This window comes from Acanthopagrus latus, chromosome 1 (assembly GCF_904848185.1).
Source record: "Acanthopagrus latus isolate v.2019 chromosome 1, fAcaLat1.1, whole genome shotgun sequence".
Classification (NCBI taxonomy): Eukaryota; Metazoa; Chordata; class Actinopteri; order Spariformes; family Sparidae; genus Acanthopagrus; species Acanthopagrus latus.
Window position 1 is genome coordinate 7923343 of NC_051039.1, and position 16797 is coordinate 7940139.

Sequence of the window (16797 nt, forward strand, 5' to 3'; positions counted from 1 at the left end):
CAGCCTAGATCAAATCTACATCTGTTTGCATCTGTATATAAACTTCCTACACCTTCATGCCATCTCTAAAGATCCCTTTAACACAGAGATAACGCGACGGGGACCATTACTCTGGCTTTGTTTTTTACACTCAACGTGTGGCTCATTCCAGGCCTGACCCTGTGGCATCGGTCTGAGTGGTTGGTATTCCGCCTCCTGTTTTTGCTGGGAAAACACAAGGGGAATATTTGGCTGTCTGCTTATCTCCTCCGAGTGCCGCGCTGGTAGACAGGAGAACACACACTTCCAGGCCTTTGTGAAGTGATTTCCCTACGTGAACACACACATGCACACAGGCGCACACACACACACGCAGAGCTCCCTCCATTCACCCGCGCTTATCTCTTCCTGGTTGTCTGCATCCTGCTACTCAGCTGGAGATGACACACACGCGCGCACGCACACACACACACACACACACTCTCACACGGACATGCACGAGCTCCCTACGCTCACTCAAGAGTCATTCATGCTTCCTTCCAAATCACTGTTCTCATAAAACGCTCGCAAAAAACAGAGCGAAAGCTAAACAAACCAAGACGTCCGAATGAAGCTGTGGGTCATTCCTTCAGGAGCGACCCGAGAGACCAACCGCCAGTTCTCTTCTTTGAATACAATAGTGGAGTGTCATAGCAGTGTGTATAATAAAATACATAATGTTCATTTTCTCTTGGGTGTACATCCCTGAACTTGGATGTTACAGTGCGAGAGATCCATTTGAATTCAAAAGAAAATTTAAAAAGGCAGAATAATTGTTTTTATTCCGTTCATTGCGCACAAGCTGAGTCTTAACAGCAGTAATATTTCTCCAGATCCTGGAGCGGAAAACTCTTTTCTTTTTCTGTCAGGTAGATAATAAGTTGATAGTGATAGTGTTGGACTTCCCGAGCACTTAAGTAACAATAGTTACATCACCATTTCCACGGGGGGCTTGAACCAGGATCTTCGATCCACTTGAGGGACGATCTCCACCCTGCTGCCTGCCGAAGCTCATTCTGATATGCAGATAAACGCTGGCTGGGTAGAGATACAGTGCTGATGTTACACATGATGTCACCGTTGTCTTATTTTTTATAGGTGTATGGATGAAGGCAAATGTTGGCAATTCATTTGTTTCTAGTAGCTCACAGAGACATTTTTTTTACCTTTATCTTTCTCAGTCTCGTTTGCTGTGCTTCCATTGGAGCTGCCTCGACCTTTTATAAAGACTGGGGGCACTCTGCAAGAAGCACGTGCTCGATTAAAAAGCAAGGGAACATTTTAATTACGTGTCAAAGTCACCGTCATGTTGGTTCACTACAAACAGCCTCCACTGACTGTGAGGACATTAACTGTAGCTGTTGGCTAGCTTGCAATACATGCACCGTGTTTTAGGTCTGCATGTTACTAAAGGTGTAAATCACAGGTTTCATCACGATACAGTAATATATCATTTCAATATTTGTGACAATCACAAATACTCTGCCACACTATGTCACCATTATCAACTCAAAGCATAAGAAATGACTGTGTAATTTAAACTTTTTCTTAGTTGCCGTTGGTTTAAGTCACTGCACGTCCCAACAGAACACTGCAGTCAGATTTACTCTAACTTTTTCAGCCTATATTGTCGACACCAGCGTGCCATGGGAATTTAAAAATAGAGGTGCATCTTAAAGATATGGATCGATGTTTTCACTTTGCACAATGGTGGTGGACCACTGATCGTTAAATCAATGTATTTACGAAGACAATTGGTAGTTACGTCCCTATGCAATATAAAAACTCCAAACAAAGAGACCTGAACCAAACAGGACCCCAGGACCAAGATTAATTTGCTGAATGGTTCCAGATTAAGAGAGAACACCAACACAGCAATGCAAACTGTACATGTAACATGTAACATTTAACTTTCCATGCTTGTCACAGTTTAAAGTCTCTTAACTTTTCTCCTGTAATGATTGTGGTGCACTGATGATCAGAGCTGATTACACTTGTAGCACCTCAAGTATTAGACAAACTCTGCTGGCACACAGACTTGAGAAGTCCATCATCATCTCTCTCTCTGTCAGTAGCAGCCAGCAGAACCACAGAAACCTCTAGCTGATGTGTGTTTGTACGGCTTAAGAACTTACCAGGAACTGCAGTTCTTCCTGTGACTTCCTGTGAAGGAAAACAAAAGTCAGTTTCGATTCTGCCCCAAAATGGCAAATTAATGTTTTCAAATTGTAATATAGTTGGTGATAACTCTTTGTGGACTGTATTTTCTGTAGTTTTTTAGCAACAACAAAAAGCATAAAGGAAACGTTGGTGAAAACAGCCAGTGCCTCTGGAGTAAGGTGGCATTTCAGTGATTTCAGCTGTTCGCACATCTGTTTCGAAATAAGTTCAACAAACACTTTTGTATTTATCGGTGGACCAGGTGTATCTTAAACAGCTGGATGTGTGTGCGACCGTGCCCATGTAGACTGTGTGTGTGCCTCTGAGTTTTTCATTCAGAGAATTTAGCCCACCATGTCGTGACAGTGAGCTGCAGCTACTGTTCACCCCTTCCCCCATTCCTCAGTAGGAAGGAAACTGGAGCAATGTGTGTATGCGTGTGTGTTTGACACTGTGGCTGCGTTGTGTGTGTGTGTGTGTGTGTGTGTGCATGTGTGAGCAAGAGGACGAGCGGTCTCACTCATATTATATTAAACAGGATTTTCCCGAGCAGAGTGCTCCTGCCACTGAGCTTCCGAAGTCTTCCTCAGGATTCCCGCCTCAGCACAAACTCTGCGGCCGCGCTGAGAGCCGACTGTTTGTTTTGGAGCATCATTGTTCCGGAGCTGCAGAAGCCATGAGTCAGCACCACCGTCACTCCGCCCACCTGCCACGCATTGCTCAATTATTAAATCTCTGGCTGCTTTTATGTCACCTAGCTTTTCCTGATGGTATTTATAGAAGCAAAAATCATTCGCTTACACCCATTATTGACGGAGGAAACCTCCTTACGGTCAAACTCTCTTTTTTTTTTTTTCAGCTTTACTCGGTATTGTGGGAACCCAGCTGTGCTCACAGATGCAGCGTCCCCGTGATGTATGACGCACAGCTGAGCACTTTTAGCTAGGCGCCTGCGTGGGTTGATATATTTATGTCCTAACAAATATTGCTTTGTTTAGTGAGCAAATGTGCAAAAATTGTTTGTCACAATACCTGAATTTTAAATTTTACTACAAGATATTTGGTTCCTCTTGATACCAAAAAGGTTTTGTTTTTTTACAGTGTCTGCACTTTCATTGTTATTCTATGTTATTCTTGATATTCTTTTTTAAGCATGTGGTATATACAGTTATGTATAAATCATCTATAAATGTTAAACAAATCCAATCAATTTTATTCATATAGTCCAAAATCACTCACATCGGTGGGCTTTACAATCTGTCCAGTGAAGGACATCCTCTGTCTTTAGACTCTCAATGCAAGTGAGGAAAAACTTTTCTTCGTAAAACGCTGCAACTTAGAAAGCTACGTAATTCACGTGAACGTAAACAATCATTATACATCTTTTCATCTTTTCCAAACAGGTATCCTCATCATTTATGATGTTTTCATGAACATTGACATATCATCAGATTTAAGTTGACATGGAGAACTTGTTAGAAGTTAACTGTTCTCTCTGCCTGTCCAAAATTCAAGCTATTAAGCTCTGATTTTGGTCCTCCTGAGGGAAATGCTAACGCTATGAGAGCCAAAACAGTAAAGCTGCTCAAACTCAGTATAAAGCTCTGTAAGACCATGTGGAGCTGCAGAATGAGAAGCTAAGTCTCTCATCATTACATACAGAATAGATTGTTATTTATAAAATATTGATTGCAGATGCTTCGAAACGGCTTGAATATCAGCCAGCTGTGTAAGATGTCATGTCTAATCCTAATCTCCCACTGTCATCTGTCCATAAACTCATTATTCCCAGTAATTACACTGTTTTTACGTCAGACCTTTTTTCAAATGCAGTCGCACATTCAGAACTCAATTGTTCACCATTCTCACAAAAAAATCTTTGATTTGATCTCGGTTCCTCGCCAGGCTCCTGGGTGCACACGCAGGGCACCCTGACGGTTAAATCGAGCCATGATCGTGTCCCGTCACAATGTCTGGCCAAACCCATGACCTGCTGGAGAGGAATCTCAGTATCACAGTAATGTGATTAAGAGGTTACACCAGCTCTCTCTCTCTCTCTCTGTGTCATATGATATCATGTTATTTTTGTCTCACACTGAACATTTCTTAGCCAGTTATTCCCTTCAGTTTATGTGGTGGAGTGTCTTCTTTTTTAAATGCGCACTCTTTTGAGGTTGCAGATGTTACTTTAACTTTGCCTTGACTATTATAATTATCTCCATTTTAAATTCTATGTCAGAGCGACAAACACAGGGACTGATTTTGCAGAGCAACTTTGCGAACCTTTTGATTCTAAGTCATCTTTTTATTACCTTTACTCTGTAATTTTACTCCAGCTTCAACGTAATATTTGGTGCGCTGTACACAGCTGGCACTTGTTTTCGGTCTCTTGTCGGATTGTAGAGATTGCACAAACACAGGAGGAACCCTGGTGATTTATGTTTCAAAAACAAAATGATAAATAGTTCTTCTTGGGAACGGATGGCTGACTGACACTACTTCCACGTTATTGGATTTGTTTTTGATCGTTCTGGGCTTGATTTCTCGGTCATGTCAGGTGTCCAGTTGTTTGCCTCACTGCTCCTGCCATCTGTTTTTAGCTGTGTTCATGTGTGAAGAAACTTGCCTATCCTTCTCTGTAGACACACACACACACACACACACACACACACACACACACACACACACACACACACACACACACGTACACTTTACTGGAGGAAAACACAGTGATGTGTCAGTGTAGAGGTCTGCAATTGGGTCTTCAGTCTCTGTCAAGGACTGTGTTTAAACCAGGTGTGTAGTAAAAATTGCAGCTCAGCTGATCCATCGTATCTTTAATTTTCTTCCTCTTTATTTTCCGACGAGATCACACAAACACAAACACACACAAAAAATCACGCACAATTATTTCATCATATGCCACAGAAGTTGAGAATATCCCGTCCTCCCTCTCGGCCTGTATCTCTCGCTCTCTTACACACATTCTTGCAGGAGGGTGGAGGTGTGAACTTTTTGAACTTGGACCGAGCTTCTACATTTTTCCTCTAAAATCACATTTCTGACCGATGACATTATCGTCTCCAGCATCTCCTGACAGCACCTTACACAACCGAGTGGTACATTTTTTTTTTTTTAGCCCATCTTAAGGCGGTAGTCTGCTTCTAAAAGTGAAGGCTGTGGTGAGCTCGGTTTCTAAGTGCAGTCATAACAGATTTAAGTAGAGACAAGTATCATAACACCCAGAGAAACATCTGCAGAGGGACACGTATCGATTTACACCTAATAGCAACATTTAGTGCAGATGCAGGAAGTATCTGACACTCGGGAGGAAGACTTGGAGTTTGCACCCTGTCACAGAACGGTGGTTATTTGGTCTTTTTTTTTTTTCATTTTCCATTGTTGTCCAACCAACAGTCAACACCCACAGATATGAGTTACTTATGAGTAACTATAATAAACGGCTTATGAATACAATAAATATTCACAATTTAGAAGCTGGAATCAGTCAATTTGGAGCACTTTTGCTTTAAACCCTGTGTCACAGTGTTTGAACTGCAGCACCTGTTGTTGCTCCCGAAGGGTTAACGTGGATCAAGCAGCTCGCACAATGATTACTTTAGGAGAAAATCCTCAAACGGGGGCGAGATAATCCTTTTTTTAATATTACAGCACATTCGCAGTTACATACAGCATAATAATGTCATACAAGTGAAAGGGTGCATACACCTGCACGTGTTCATACACACGAACACACACACACATCTTAGCCCACCTACAGTGTGACCTTATATTTGCTTAATGAGGAGCTTAGTGAGAGTGTGTGTGTGTGTGTGTGTGTGTGTGTGTGTGTGTGTGTGTGTGTGTTTTTGTGTTAGATACACCCCAGTGAGTGCAGCATGAGCACATAACTCAGCAGTGAATAATTCTCCACTGTATTGTTCTGTAGTGTGTAAAATGTCAAAGGACCGCGTGAATTTCTTATTGTAACAAATAAAAAGACGTGCAGAACGGTGCAGTGCTGACACTGAAGTAATGACCATATCAATATTAGTATCTGTACATTAACTCATGTTTCTGTTCACTCGTGTGTTTCCATCCGTGACAAATTCAGTCACAACGACACTCGTTAAATCAGTGCACTCAAATATTTTGAGCAATGGGGTCACATTTTGGAGAAAAGGTTAAGAGAGAGAGAGAGAAAAAAAAAATCAAAGCATCAGTTAATTCATTGTATTTAACTTGTATTTATTCAGGGGAGTTTCACTAAGAGCAGTGAAGATCTTCATCAGGAAAGCTCTGATCACATTGTCAATGTCGGCCCGTATCATAACATAGAAATTACATTCCTGCTTACATTACTTTGATGTAAATGCACACTAGAGACTAAATATTCAAGAGGCTCTGTGGAACTAACTAACCCAATGTTAACCACTGTTGCTCTCTGTTAGCGGCAGGCGAGAGATGAGGCACTGGAGAACGTGTATAAAGTCACATCATTTGGACTGTGGTGGAAAATTTGATGCGGGTACAAAGAAATCCACCGTCCAGCGGCGTCCAACAACTTACTTCATGATAGAAATGTCATCTCAATAAATCTCCAAAAACGTAAAGAGTAACTGTGACAAAAGCTTTTTTTATGAATGCAAATTTTATTTATTTTTATCATATGTTTCTATGTCCTTTTACCAGATAACAATCAGGCACTGAAATTGTTTATGATCAGGCTAATGGGAGCCTTCATAGGCACCAAGTATTAGCTAAGTATTCATGTTTACTGTGTTTTTTGGGCTTAGGTCATGTTTCAGGACACATAGCTGCAGGACGATGAGCTTTAACTTCTGTACATTAGTCCTGTCTGCCGAAAATGTTGGTCAGTACAACACAAACCAGCGTGTTCATACTCCAAACAGCCATCCTGGTGTGAGGGAAGTCTTCCTCTCAGTTGGTGTTTGGTGCATTACTCTTGTGTGTGGTGTGCTGATGTGTGTGTGTGTGTGTGTGTGTGTGTGTGTTTACTGCAGTGCCCCTGCTGAAGGGCGAACAGTAAGGCCCTGGTCAGCATGATGTAGGTCCCCTGGGACTTCCTGGGGTTTTTGGATCAATACTTTTCCTCCTGCATCTCCCTGCCTCACTGTCCTCACCCCTCCACACCCACGGGCTTGACTTTGGGCTATTTATGGTATCTCTATGGATTAACAAGACCCCAACAATCAATGGGCCAAACTTACTATCACTGTACTCTCCCTCCTCTTCTCGCTCTGTGTCTCTGCTTGTGTCAGCTCCTTTTCACCGGGAAACTTTTAGTCCTTGTAGTTCCTCTTGTTGTCCTGAAATGTCCGAAACTACAAGGTGTGTAATGTCACAAACACAGTGTCCCACAAATAGAAACAAAAGCCAGGGGAATATCATCTCTGACGCAGCTGCAGTGCAATACGGTCAGTGTTTATAGGAGAACTCACACAGATAATGACCTTTTACTGGTGAAGTGTGGGTTTGTTTTAGGTGTAAGTGGACTTTCTCTTGCACCCATTTAGTTGTTTCTGTGGCTCGTTACGACACCACTTTGGGAGAGTTTGCAATAGAGGGGAGTGTCGCTACAAAATGTGTCGTCCATTGCGACAATTTTGTAACCGCCTGTTCAGACCACATCTTAGCACGAGCGCTGGTGTAATTGTGATATTTTTGTAGCTTTATATGGCAAAACTACACGGACATCAACCTCGGAATCAAATAAAACTTGTTTATATATGTCTGCTGTACTTTTCAACCAGAGAGTGGCTTTGTTAAAAATCTCTTTAAAAACACACACAAGGGGAACACATTTTTATAATGCTACAAAGTTGTTATATCTGTACGTCACTGCTTTATAAATAACTGTTTTCCAGCTGCAGATATGTGTCAGAAAGGCTGTAATGCTACTACAAATAACGATATATAATATATAACCATAACAAGGACTGATGTGACTGATTGCGACTAATGCTTACCCATTAGTTATCACTGAGTCGTAACTGTTTTGTCCTCATGAAACCTCATTTACAGCTGGAACCTGTGCCAGCTGTGTGATGGCGCACTCGCTTATGAAACATCGGTCATCTCCAAGAACATCACCTGTTTGTTCTTCCACTCTGATTTAGACAAAAGCATCACTGGAGATGCAGTTTAGACTCAAATGGCACTGAGTAGAGCGCATGATGAATGGCATCTACAGAATAATCAATTAATCAGCAGCTATTGTCACAATCATTTCATTTTCAAAGTAATTTTTCAAGCAAAAATACCCAAAATTCAAGGTCCAAACTCTTGAAATATGAACTTTTGATATTTCAACTTGCCTTAAATCACTTTCAAACACCTGATTCAAATGATTTCTTCATCATCAAACCGTGCCAAAGTCTGATGTCCCATTTATTTGAATCAGGTGTTTTGCGGCAGGGAAATATCTAAAACATGGGACGACCAATACTGAAGAACTCTGTCTTAACTTATAGTTAACCATTGTTACATCCTCATATCTACCCAGCCATAATATTTGGTCTGTATCTGATATCATGATTTTTAAACCATCTGTGGTCATTGTGCTCCTCACCTCAACAATAGCACAGAGTCAAGCACAATGGCACCCTGACCCCCCATTTCCTTTAGTGGCAATCCTGATTAGCTAAGTGACAAGCTTCTCCCATGCCATTGTTAATGTATTAGTGTCTCAAATCCCTGTGGAGGGCAGCTAATCATTTAGCGATGGTTATCATTCAGTTGTTCATTGTTAGAGGCTGGGAGATTTACTGTAGATATGTAAGGAGGGGGAGACAGAAGCTAAAGAAAGTGGGTGAACATGGGATCCAAGATGTGCTTTGCGTGATGCTGAAGGCTGTGTGAGCGATCATGTCTTCACAGGTGCACCTCGCTGTTTTGCCTAAGACAGGCTTTTCCAAGGCACTTTTGAAGTTTCTGATCAAGAAATATTATGCTAGTTAAATTGTGGTAACAGAGCAGGCTGTCTCAGTCAGAATGTGATCTCCTCCATTTCAAAATGGAGAAACACTGTAGTTTGTTTCTTTAAACACGACATTATAATCTGACTTTTAAAAGGGAAACTAAAGTGGTTTAACTGGTCTCCACTTGCTGTTTATTTGTACACTGTGCGAACGACGGAAAGAGTAGAACATATCCAGGATAGATTCACATTGAGTGAATGACTTATTGTTCCCTGTAATCATTCAATTTAATATTGGTCTTCAGCAGTGTGAGTTACTCAGATCAAGTGGATATCTTCCAAAGTTGCAAATGTGTTCGCACAAAAGTCTTTCTGTGTGTTTCCACAGACAACATTGTCTTGCTGAGCTGCAGGGGAGGGATAAAAACAAATGAAATACCTTAGTGATTCGACTGCGAGGCTGCTGAAAATGCATTTTTGCACCACATTAGAAGGGATCTCTGTATGGCCGGTAAAGACGAGGAACGGACAGAAACCTTTACTGTTTCAGTGTACTGTAGACATGGGCGGATGACACGTCCTGTAGTGGTTATGGACAGAAAAAAAAAATGCCAGATTCTTTTGCTGGATCATCGTATGGAAAGAGGGAGGAAAGGAGGATGTGAGGATGGGAGGATGTAGTGGTCCGAGTAGACAGAGAGTGAAGGAGGGAGGGAAGCGTGGAGGGGACAGTGGTGGGAGTGTCACTTGCCAAAAGGCTTAAACATGGTCTGATATCAGGACCACCAGGGGCGGCTCTGTGTGTGTGTGTGTGTGTGTGTGTGTGTGTGTGTGTGTGTGTGTGTCTGCATCAGACAAAGGACCCAGAGAGTAGGAACCAGGGGGGGGGTGCCCACAAAGCTGCTCTCAGCTTTGTGGGCACTAAAATGAAACACAAGTTTATAGGTATCTCTGAGAAGTATCGGGTGTATTTGTTGGAGTGAAACTACAGTGTTGCTACAAGTCAGTCAGAGAATCAACAACCAGAGGATTGAGTTCATGTGACGACTTCACCTCTGCTGATAAAGAAAACACCTGAGCTACTTCCTGTATGTGATTTGTGCTACGATTGTTCTACCTTGTTGCTCGATGTGAAAGTACACATTGTATTCACTTAATCAGAGCTCTGCACAGGAGGTCTTAACGGGTCAAATAGTTTGTACATGTACCAAACTTAAGTGCAAATAAATCCGAGCCTTCACAGCCTCGAAAAGTAAAAATAACAGGACATCGTTCTGTACAAGACGTGATCCGATTTGCTGGATCCGATTTTCTTCGCTGGCATTAATACCAACGTGTTGACGAAAAGTGGTCAATGAATGCACAGTACTTGTTTCCAACACCTTTTCAAAGTCCTCGAGGAGTTGTTGTTGTTTAGTCCTTCTCTGACTCAGCTAATGCTTTTAGCTTACAGTCACAGTGAATATTTTTCCCTCAGAAAGGGATGTAAATGACATCTTTTCTAATCAATTCAGTACAAGCTCAAACTCTTTGAAGCTCCAGAAGTTTTGTGGTTTTGGGTGAACTTAAGCTTTAATAGGAAATCAGTTACTGTACTTACATTTATTGACGGTGGTTTCCACGCGGTTACACTCACATTTTTACCAGTAATCTGCCGTAGAACAACTACAGGCTGATTTGTTGGTTCTGGAGCTCCGCTGGATCATTTGGGGCTTAAAGGCCTTGTTTAAACACACCTCAGCCGTAGTAATGAGGGAGGAGCGAGTGCAGCTCTTTCACAGGGCGCAGTGCATCGCTCTTGAGTTAACACGAACAGCAAAATACTCTTCTTGTTTCCTGTTGGAACCATTAACAACACAGACCCGAGACCTTAGAAAGCATGCATATATTAAGACTGCTTACTCTAGTGACACTGCTCATCAACATTTGGTAATGTGAGTATAGCTGTTGTCATGTGTGATCATAACAGATGTCTTTCTCTTAACTTCCAGCTGCATTCTGGGGCGACATCGCTCTCGACGAGGAGGACCTGCACATGTTCCAGATTGACAGGACGATAGACCTCACGCAGCACACACACATGCACACACACTCCCGGCAGGGGCACACATCTGGTAAGTGGACTGGACATCTCACTCTCACTCGGTAATCATCATGTATCGCTCTCCCTCATGTTTCCTCCGAAAGCTCCATCCATCCATTGGCTGCAGAGTAAAGCGGATTGCAATAGGAAGGAAGTAGAAGCGGCCACCTGAGGATATCAGCATTTATTGTGCATTGTTCGTGTTTTGATTCTTGGCTCTTGTGTGTTGTCAGGTGGTCTGGAGGAACAAGAAATTTCTAAGAAGAGAGGATCTTTATATCTACTGCTGGAGAGAATACGTAGGTTCGGCTTAGGTAAGGACTCTAAACTTGACTACGCACGCTAGTTTCTGTTGCCGAAGACACAGTTGAAATGTTTCATCCAATAAACCATCAGTCCTATACGCTTCAACTTCCTGCTTCCTAGATCTTCTGGGAAGCAACTGGTTGAGATGTTATTGTAATATTTGACTCAAACAAGTCTCTGCAAGTGTGATTTCAATATCATGATGAGATGAATTAAGCACAAGATGAGAGTTGTTCTGTTGTCAAACAGAGAATGAATTTGCGTGCCGAATATGTCACCCAGAAAATGTAGCTAACACGCTTGTTGCCAAGGCTGTCAGAACCACTTCGGTGATCTTACCGTGATATCAGAATTGTCGTCTGTGGGTCGTGGCAAGGAATCCTTTTCTGTCGTCGTAAAACTTGCTAATGATGACAGACAAACACTGCGCATTTGCAAATCAACATTTGGCAGTAATAAACCTCCCAGACAGCCAAACATTCTCCACAGGAATCCTGTGTGGAGCACAACAGCATGCATAACACAAGAGCCTTGTTTTTCTGTTATAACGTGAATATGACCCAAACCATGCAAACCACTTGTCCTTCATTTCTTCAAGCTTCATTACATGGAGAATGTCCATGTCCTCCGCCAAGGAGGTTATGTTCTCACCCGTGTCCATGAAGTCGGTCGGTTGATTACGGAAAAACTGATTCCGTTAAACCTCGATGAAGGATGGGTTTCATCCCAGAGTAGATCTCAATAACTTAATAACCGGATCCACGTAAAGAGACAGATTTCCTCTCACTTTCTTGAATATTGGGAGATAGGGCTTTTTCCAGCATGAGGGCATATTTTTAATGATTCTTTATAAAAGCCAGTTGTTGCGTTACAAACTAAAGTGAGCTGCTCTGTTAGTGGAATGGAGCGAGATCCTTTAGACTGTCATGGAAAATCTGACCCGAGTCCTTCACAAATAAATCCTCAGTCCAGCAGCTTTAAAACAACTTAAACAAATCATCCACAGGCCTCTATATGCAACAGAGAGAGTCGAGGAAAGTCTCATTTTTCACGTCATGTTTCAATCCGCTCACATGTGGCCAATAAGAAAGTGATTAATACTTGTGAAATGTCTAAACATTGATACATCGAACCCTGTTATTTTAGTCGTAAGTCAGAAACATTCCCCGATTTAGGATACAGACTGATATGCATCAGTTTTCTTTCTTCAAGATTGATTTTCCTCCTATTTAGTTTACGTCATGAACCTTAGTTTAAAGGTTTAATAAATCAGTATATTGCAGAGCTATATCTGTCTGAGTTTTATTACCCTCTGATCTGAGAACAAACCCTTAAAGGTCACATATAATATGAAATAGTCAGATCCAGTAACCTCAGAGCACATTTATGAACTGTTATGCGTAATTATAGACCTGTATTTTATACTGTTTGGACGCACATAACACCAAGCAATTGAATCTCTCTCTCTTCTTGCTCTGTTAGAATATCTCCCCAATAACTCCAGCAAGGGAGCCCCCAGTCCCAAGAGCCAATCTGGGAAAGGTGGGAAGACTGGGAAAGTGGTGAAAAGCCGTATACCCCGAGCTGCCACATCCCGAGCTGAGAGGATATGGCCCGGAGGAGTCATTCCCTACGTCATAGGAGGAAACTTCACTGGTAAGCAACCCAACTGGACCGCTGCCCGCACTGCTCGACAGTCAAACACACAGCGACGTGTGATTGTGTAAACGCAGGATGTGAAATGTGTGTGTTTCAGGCAGTCAGAGGGCCATGTTTAAGCAGGCCATGCGTCACTGGGAGAAACAGACATGCGTAACTTTCATTGAGAAGACAGACGAGGAAAGCTACATCGTGTTCACCTACAGGCCCTGCGGGTGAGTTTGGTGACTCTTTCTGCGTATGTGTGAATGTGTGTGTGAGTGAGTGTGTGTGTGTGTGTGTGTGTGTGTACCTCGAGGTCAGTATTGACCTTGTCACAGCGAGAGACGATACGGTCACTCAACAATGGCTTCACTTTCCTTCCTGTCCTGCTCCCGTTTCCCCATCCCACCAATCACACTGCTGGGTCTTAAGTTTTTGTATGTTCGTGCAGTTTTTTTGTTCATACTCTGCAGAAGTGCATTGTTCTGTTGAGTGGCAGCACGGTGGGGTCATAGTGTGTTTGTACAGTGGTGGCACTACGCTCACTGGTTGTAAGTTGTAAGGTTTTAGAAATCCGGATGCTGAGGTTTATCTTCCTAAGCTGTCGTGCAGATGTTTGAAGGAGTGGAATATGTATGGTATATGATACCAGTACTGAAATGATGAACAGCAACAGACCTGCAGATTTTCAAATATTAAAGTCATTTTTAAGCAATAACAAACATTCACTTACTTATTAAACTTAAGGATCAAATATTTTTTCCCTTTTAATGTAACTGTGAATCAGTAAGCATTGATTTTTCTTATTTATTGTTTTTTACAAACTGCTTTTCAAGACGACACTTAACATTTAATGAGTTTATTTTTTGCCTTTGTGTTTTCGTCTGTAGTGGTTTTTGGGTTGGTTTTTCGGCACTATTAAACAAAAACTACTGAGCAGGTTTCCATGAAACTTGGATGTAGGATGAGTCTCGGCTCAGAATAGTGCAGCTCTGGATAAAGTAACAGATCCAGGGTTTTTCTTTCTTAGTGCTCAAACCCCCCACCGTATGAGCTTTGAAACTGAAGATGATGTTTTTTTTATCATTATTACACCTTAGAGGCGTACTTTGCAGATGGAAAGAGACAGAGCAGCAGTGGTCGAGTGAACTTCAGAATGAATGAATAGAGCTAGCGGCAAAAGTGCGAACAAAGCAGTGATTTAGAAAAACAAAACGCTATTTTCTGATTGTGTCAAAGCAGTTACAGTCTCAAGCACAGAAACAATCATGTGGCCTATTGCCAGATTTTTGTGAATCCAGCCGAAGCGTACGCATCATCCTGTGCGCTGTGTGTGGCCACTGACCAGCCCTGTGTCTCTGTGTGTAGCTCAGCCACACAGTGCGGGAAAAAATCTGGTGTTTTTAGAAGATGACAATGAATGAGTGCAATTTGATGGGAAATCCAGATCTAGCATCTAACATAATTAATATTCCTTCGATTTGATATTTGGATTATATTTAATTGAATGGTACTGTTAGGCCTCGGCGGAGGTATGCACTCTACGGAGTGTCATTCTTTTATTTACATGAAAAGAAAGGGGATTAACAGAATACATTATACATATTTCATACTTCTGAAATAGGATACATGTATCTTGAAAAAGATACATGTTTTTTTTTTTAATATTTTAAATTATTTTCACCAGAAATATATATGTTTATGTATATGCATATTTATATATAAAAATATCGATATATTTGTCCTTTGGGGCACCTTTAGAGATGATTTTTTTTTTATCTTAAGTATGGAAACATTTTGGAAGACACGTAGAACTTTAGGAAGTCTGAACAATAACAGTAAGGCAAAGGAAAACTCTGCAATAATCTGCCTGCTGTTACTTTGCTCTCACAATTATATCTGATGCCTGATGATGATATATGATCAAAATGTTGCACTGTTATAGTCTTAAGTACTTTGAATAACGTGTGAGTTGGAGCTGAGTTTGAATACTTTCTTTGGGTGTTATGTAGTTTTCTCTAATGAAGTTCATGTGGAAAAGTCTGAAGTGGCCCATATAAATGATTTTTCAACGTGAATGGTGTTCTTATGAAGAAAGATCTGCGTGTTAACTGATGATGCCACTTGTCTCGTGTCCTGTGATAGGCTGGCTACAGCAGAGATTAGACACTTTAATCTGATGTATAAATACCCTGCAGTCTTAATGTGCCAGCGTGTGTGACAGAGAGACACAGAGAGGGAAATGCAGAAAAAGAAGTTATGGTTTATCAGTACCACAGTGTCTTTGTGGCACCTGCTGTGGGTGAAGTAGTCGTACTGGTGCTCGAGCTGCAAATGCTGAAAGAAAACACTCTATCTACTCCAGTGACTCCTGATCCTTAGCCCGCAATCAGCTCGCTGGATAACTTTAATCAGATTTGTTAGCCTGGCACGGATGTCTCGGCTAACCAGGAAAAAAAAAGAATGAGTGTGTGCGTGTGTGTGTGTTCTGTGAGCAGCGACATGGGAATTCTCACAGCTTACTCACTTTGGGTTATGAAACTGCAGCGTTATCAGAGCGTTGTATGTAAATAAATCCTGCTGCTTTTCCTCTGGTGGACGTAGTACGGAGCAGGAAATCCTGAGTGTGTATGTGTGTGTGCGTGAGCGTGTGTGTTCATGAAGCACTGCTGATGTATTTTCCACTTCCAATTGTGTAGTAAAAATCATCCGCCTATCTCCCTGCTATCAACCTCCTACTAATCCTTACTAGGTGTTGTTCCTATGTGGGTCGTCGTGGCAATGGCCCCCAGGCTATCTCCATAGGCAAGAACTGTGACAAGTTTGGCATCGTGGTACACGAACTGGGTCACGTTATTGGCTTCTGGCATGAACACACGCGACCTGACCGTGACGATCATGTGACCATCATCCGGGATAACATCCAACCAGGTGAGACTCGATCTCTAAGCTGCACCTGCGTCCGAACGTAAGAAGCATTCAGGTTTGTTTTCTTGCTGCAGACAAATAAGGATGTTATGTGTGTCTTTTTTTTCAATTTCACACTCATGTCCAGCCGTGTGCGAGTGTGAATGAGGCTTTTAATGACTGTGAAGTCACCTCGAGTCTCTTCTCCTCCCACACACTCCTCTGCACCACAGAGCAGTCTGACAGGTGTTAGATCAAATGACATAGCAGTGCACCAAACCTGACCCAAGTTTTTATTTAGAAACACATCAGAGCTATACTGCTCAACTGGACTTGTAGTTTTTTTTAATAAATGTCCTTAAAATGGAATGTCTCTTCAGACTTAATGATTTCAATTGTGCTTTGTGTTACACCCTGTTTTTGTGTGATGAAACAAACCCCTCTAATGCTGCTGTGTGTGTGAATATTTGTGGTTTCCAGGCCAGGAGTATAACTTCCTCAAGATGGAGCCGGGGGAGGTCAACTCTCTCGGGGAGCCATATGATTTTGATAGCATCATGCACTACGCCAGGAACACCTTCTCACGGTAACCAAAGGCACAATGGTACATTTATGGGCACATAGTCTACAAACATTTTTAAAATTAATAGTATTAATATCAGTAGTATCATCGTTTCTTCACCTTCTTTTATAAAGTGACCAACGAGCTACACCATGTAACACAGAAAACAGAGATGATCCT

The 16797-nt window shown here is 41.8% G+C and overlaps 1 protein-coding gene across 2 annotated transcripts in view; it reads left to right on the top strand.

The window, feature by feature from the left end:
* Positions 1–16797, top strand: part of tll1 (tolloid-like 1) — a 44081-nt gene that overhangs the window by 3066 nt on the left and 24218 nt on the right. For both annotated transcript variants that reach the window (XR_005076868.1, XM_037109321.1), the window contains exons 2-7: positions 11110–11232; positions 11435–11515; positions 12990–13163; positions 13264–13381; positions 15901–16079; positions 16536–16641. Coding sequence is in view for 1 of the 2 variants with exons in the window: in XM_037109321.1 (XP_036965216.1) it covers positions 11110–11232; positions 11435–11515; positions 12990–13163; positions 13264–13381; positions 15901–16079; positions 16536–16641 (781 nt within the window). In the remaining variant the exon portion in view is untranslated. The remainder of the gene's footprint in view (positions 1–11109; positions 11233–11434; positions 11516–12989; positions 13164–13263; positions 13382–15900; positions 16080–16535; positions 16642–16797) is intronic.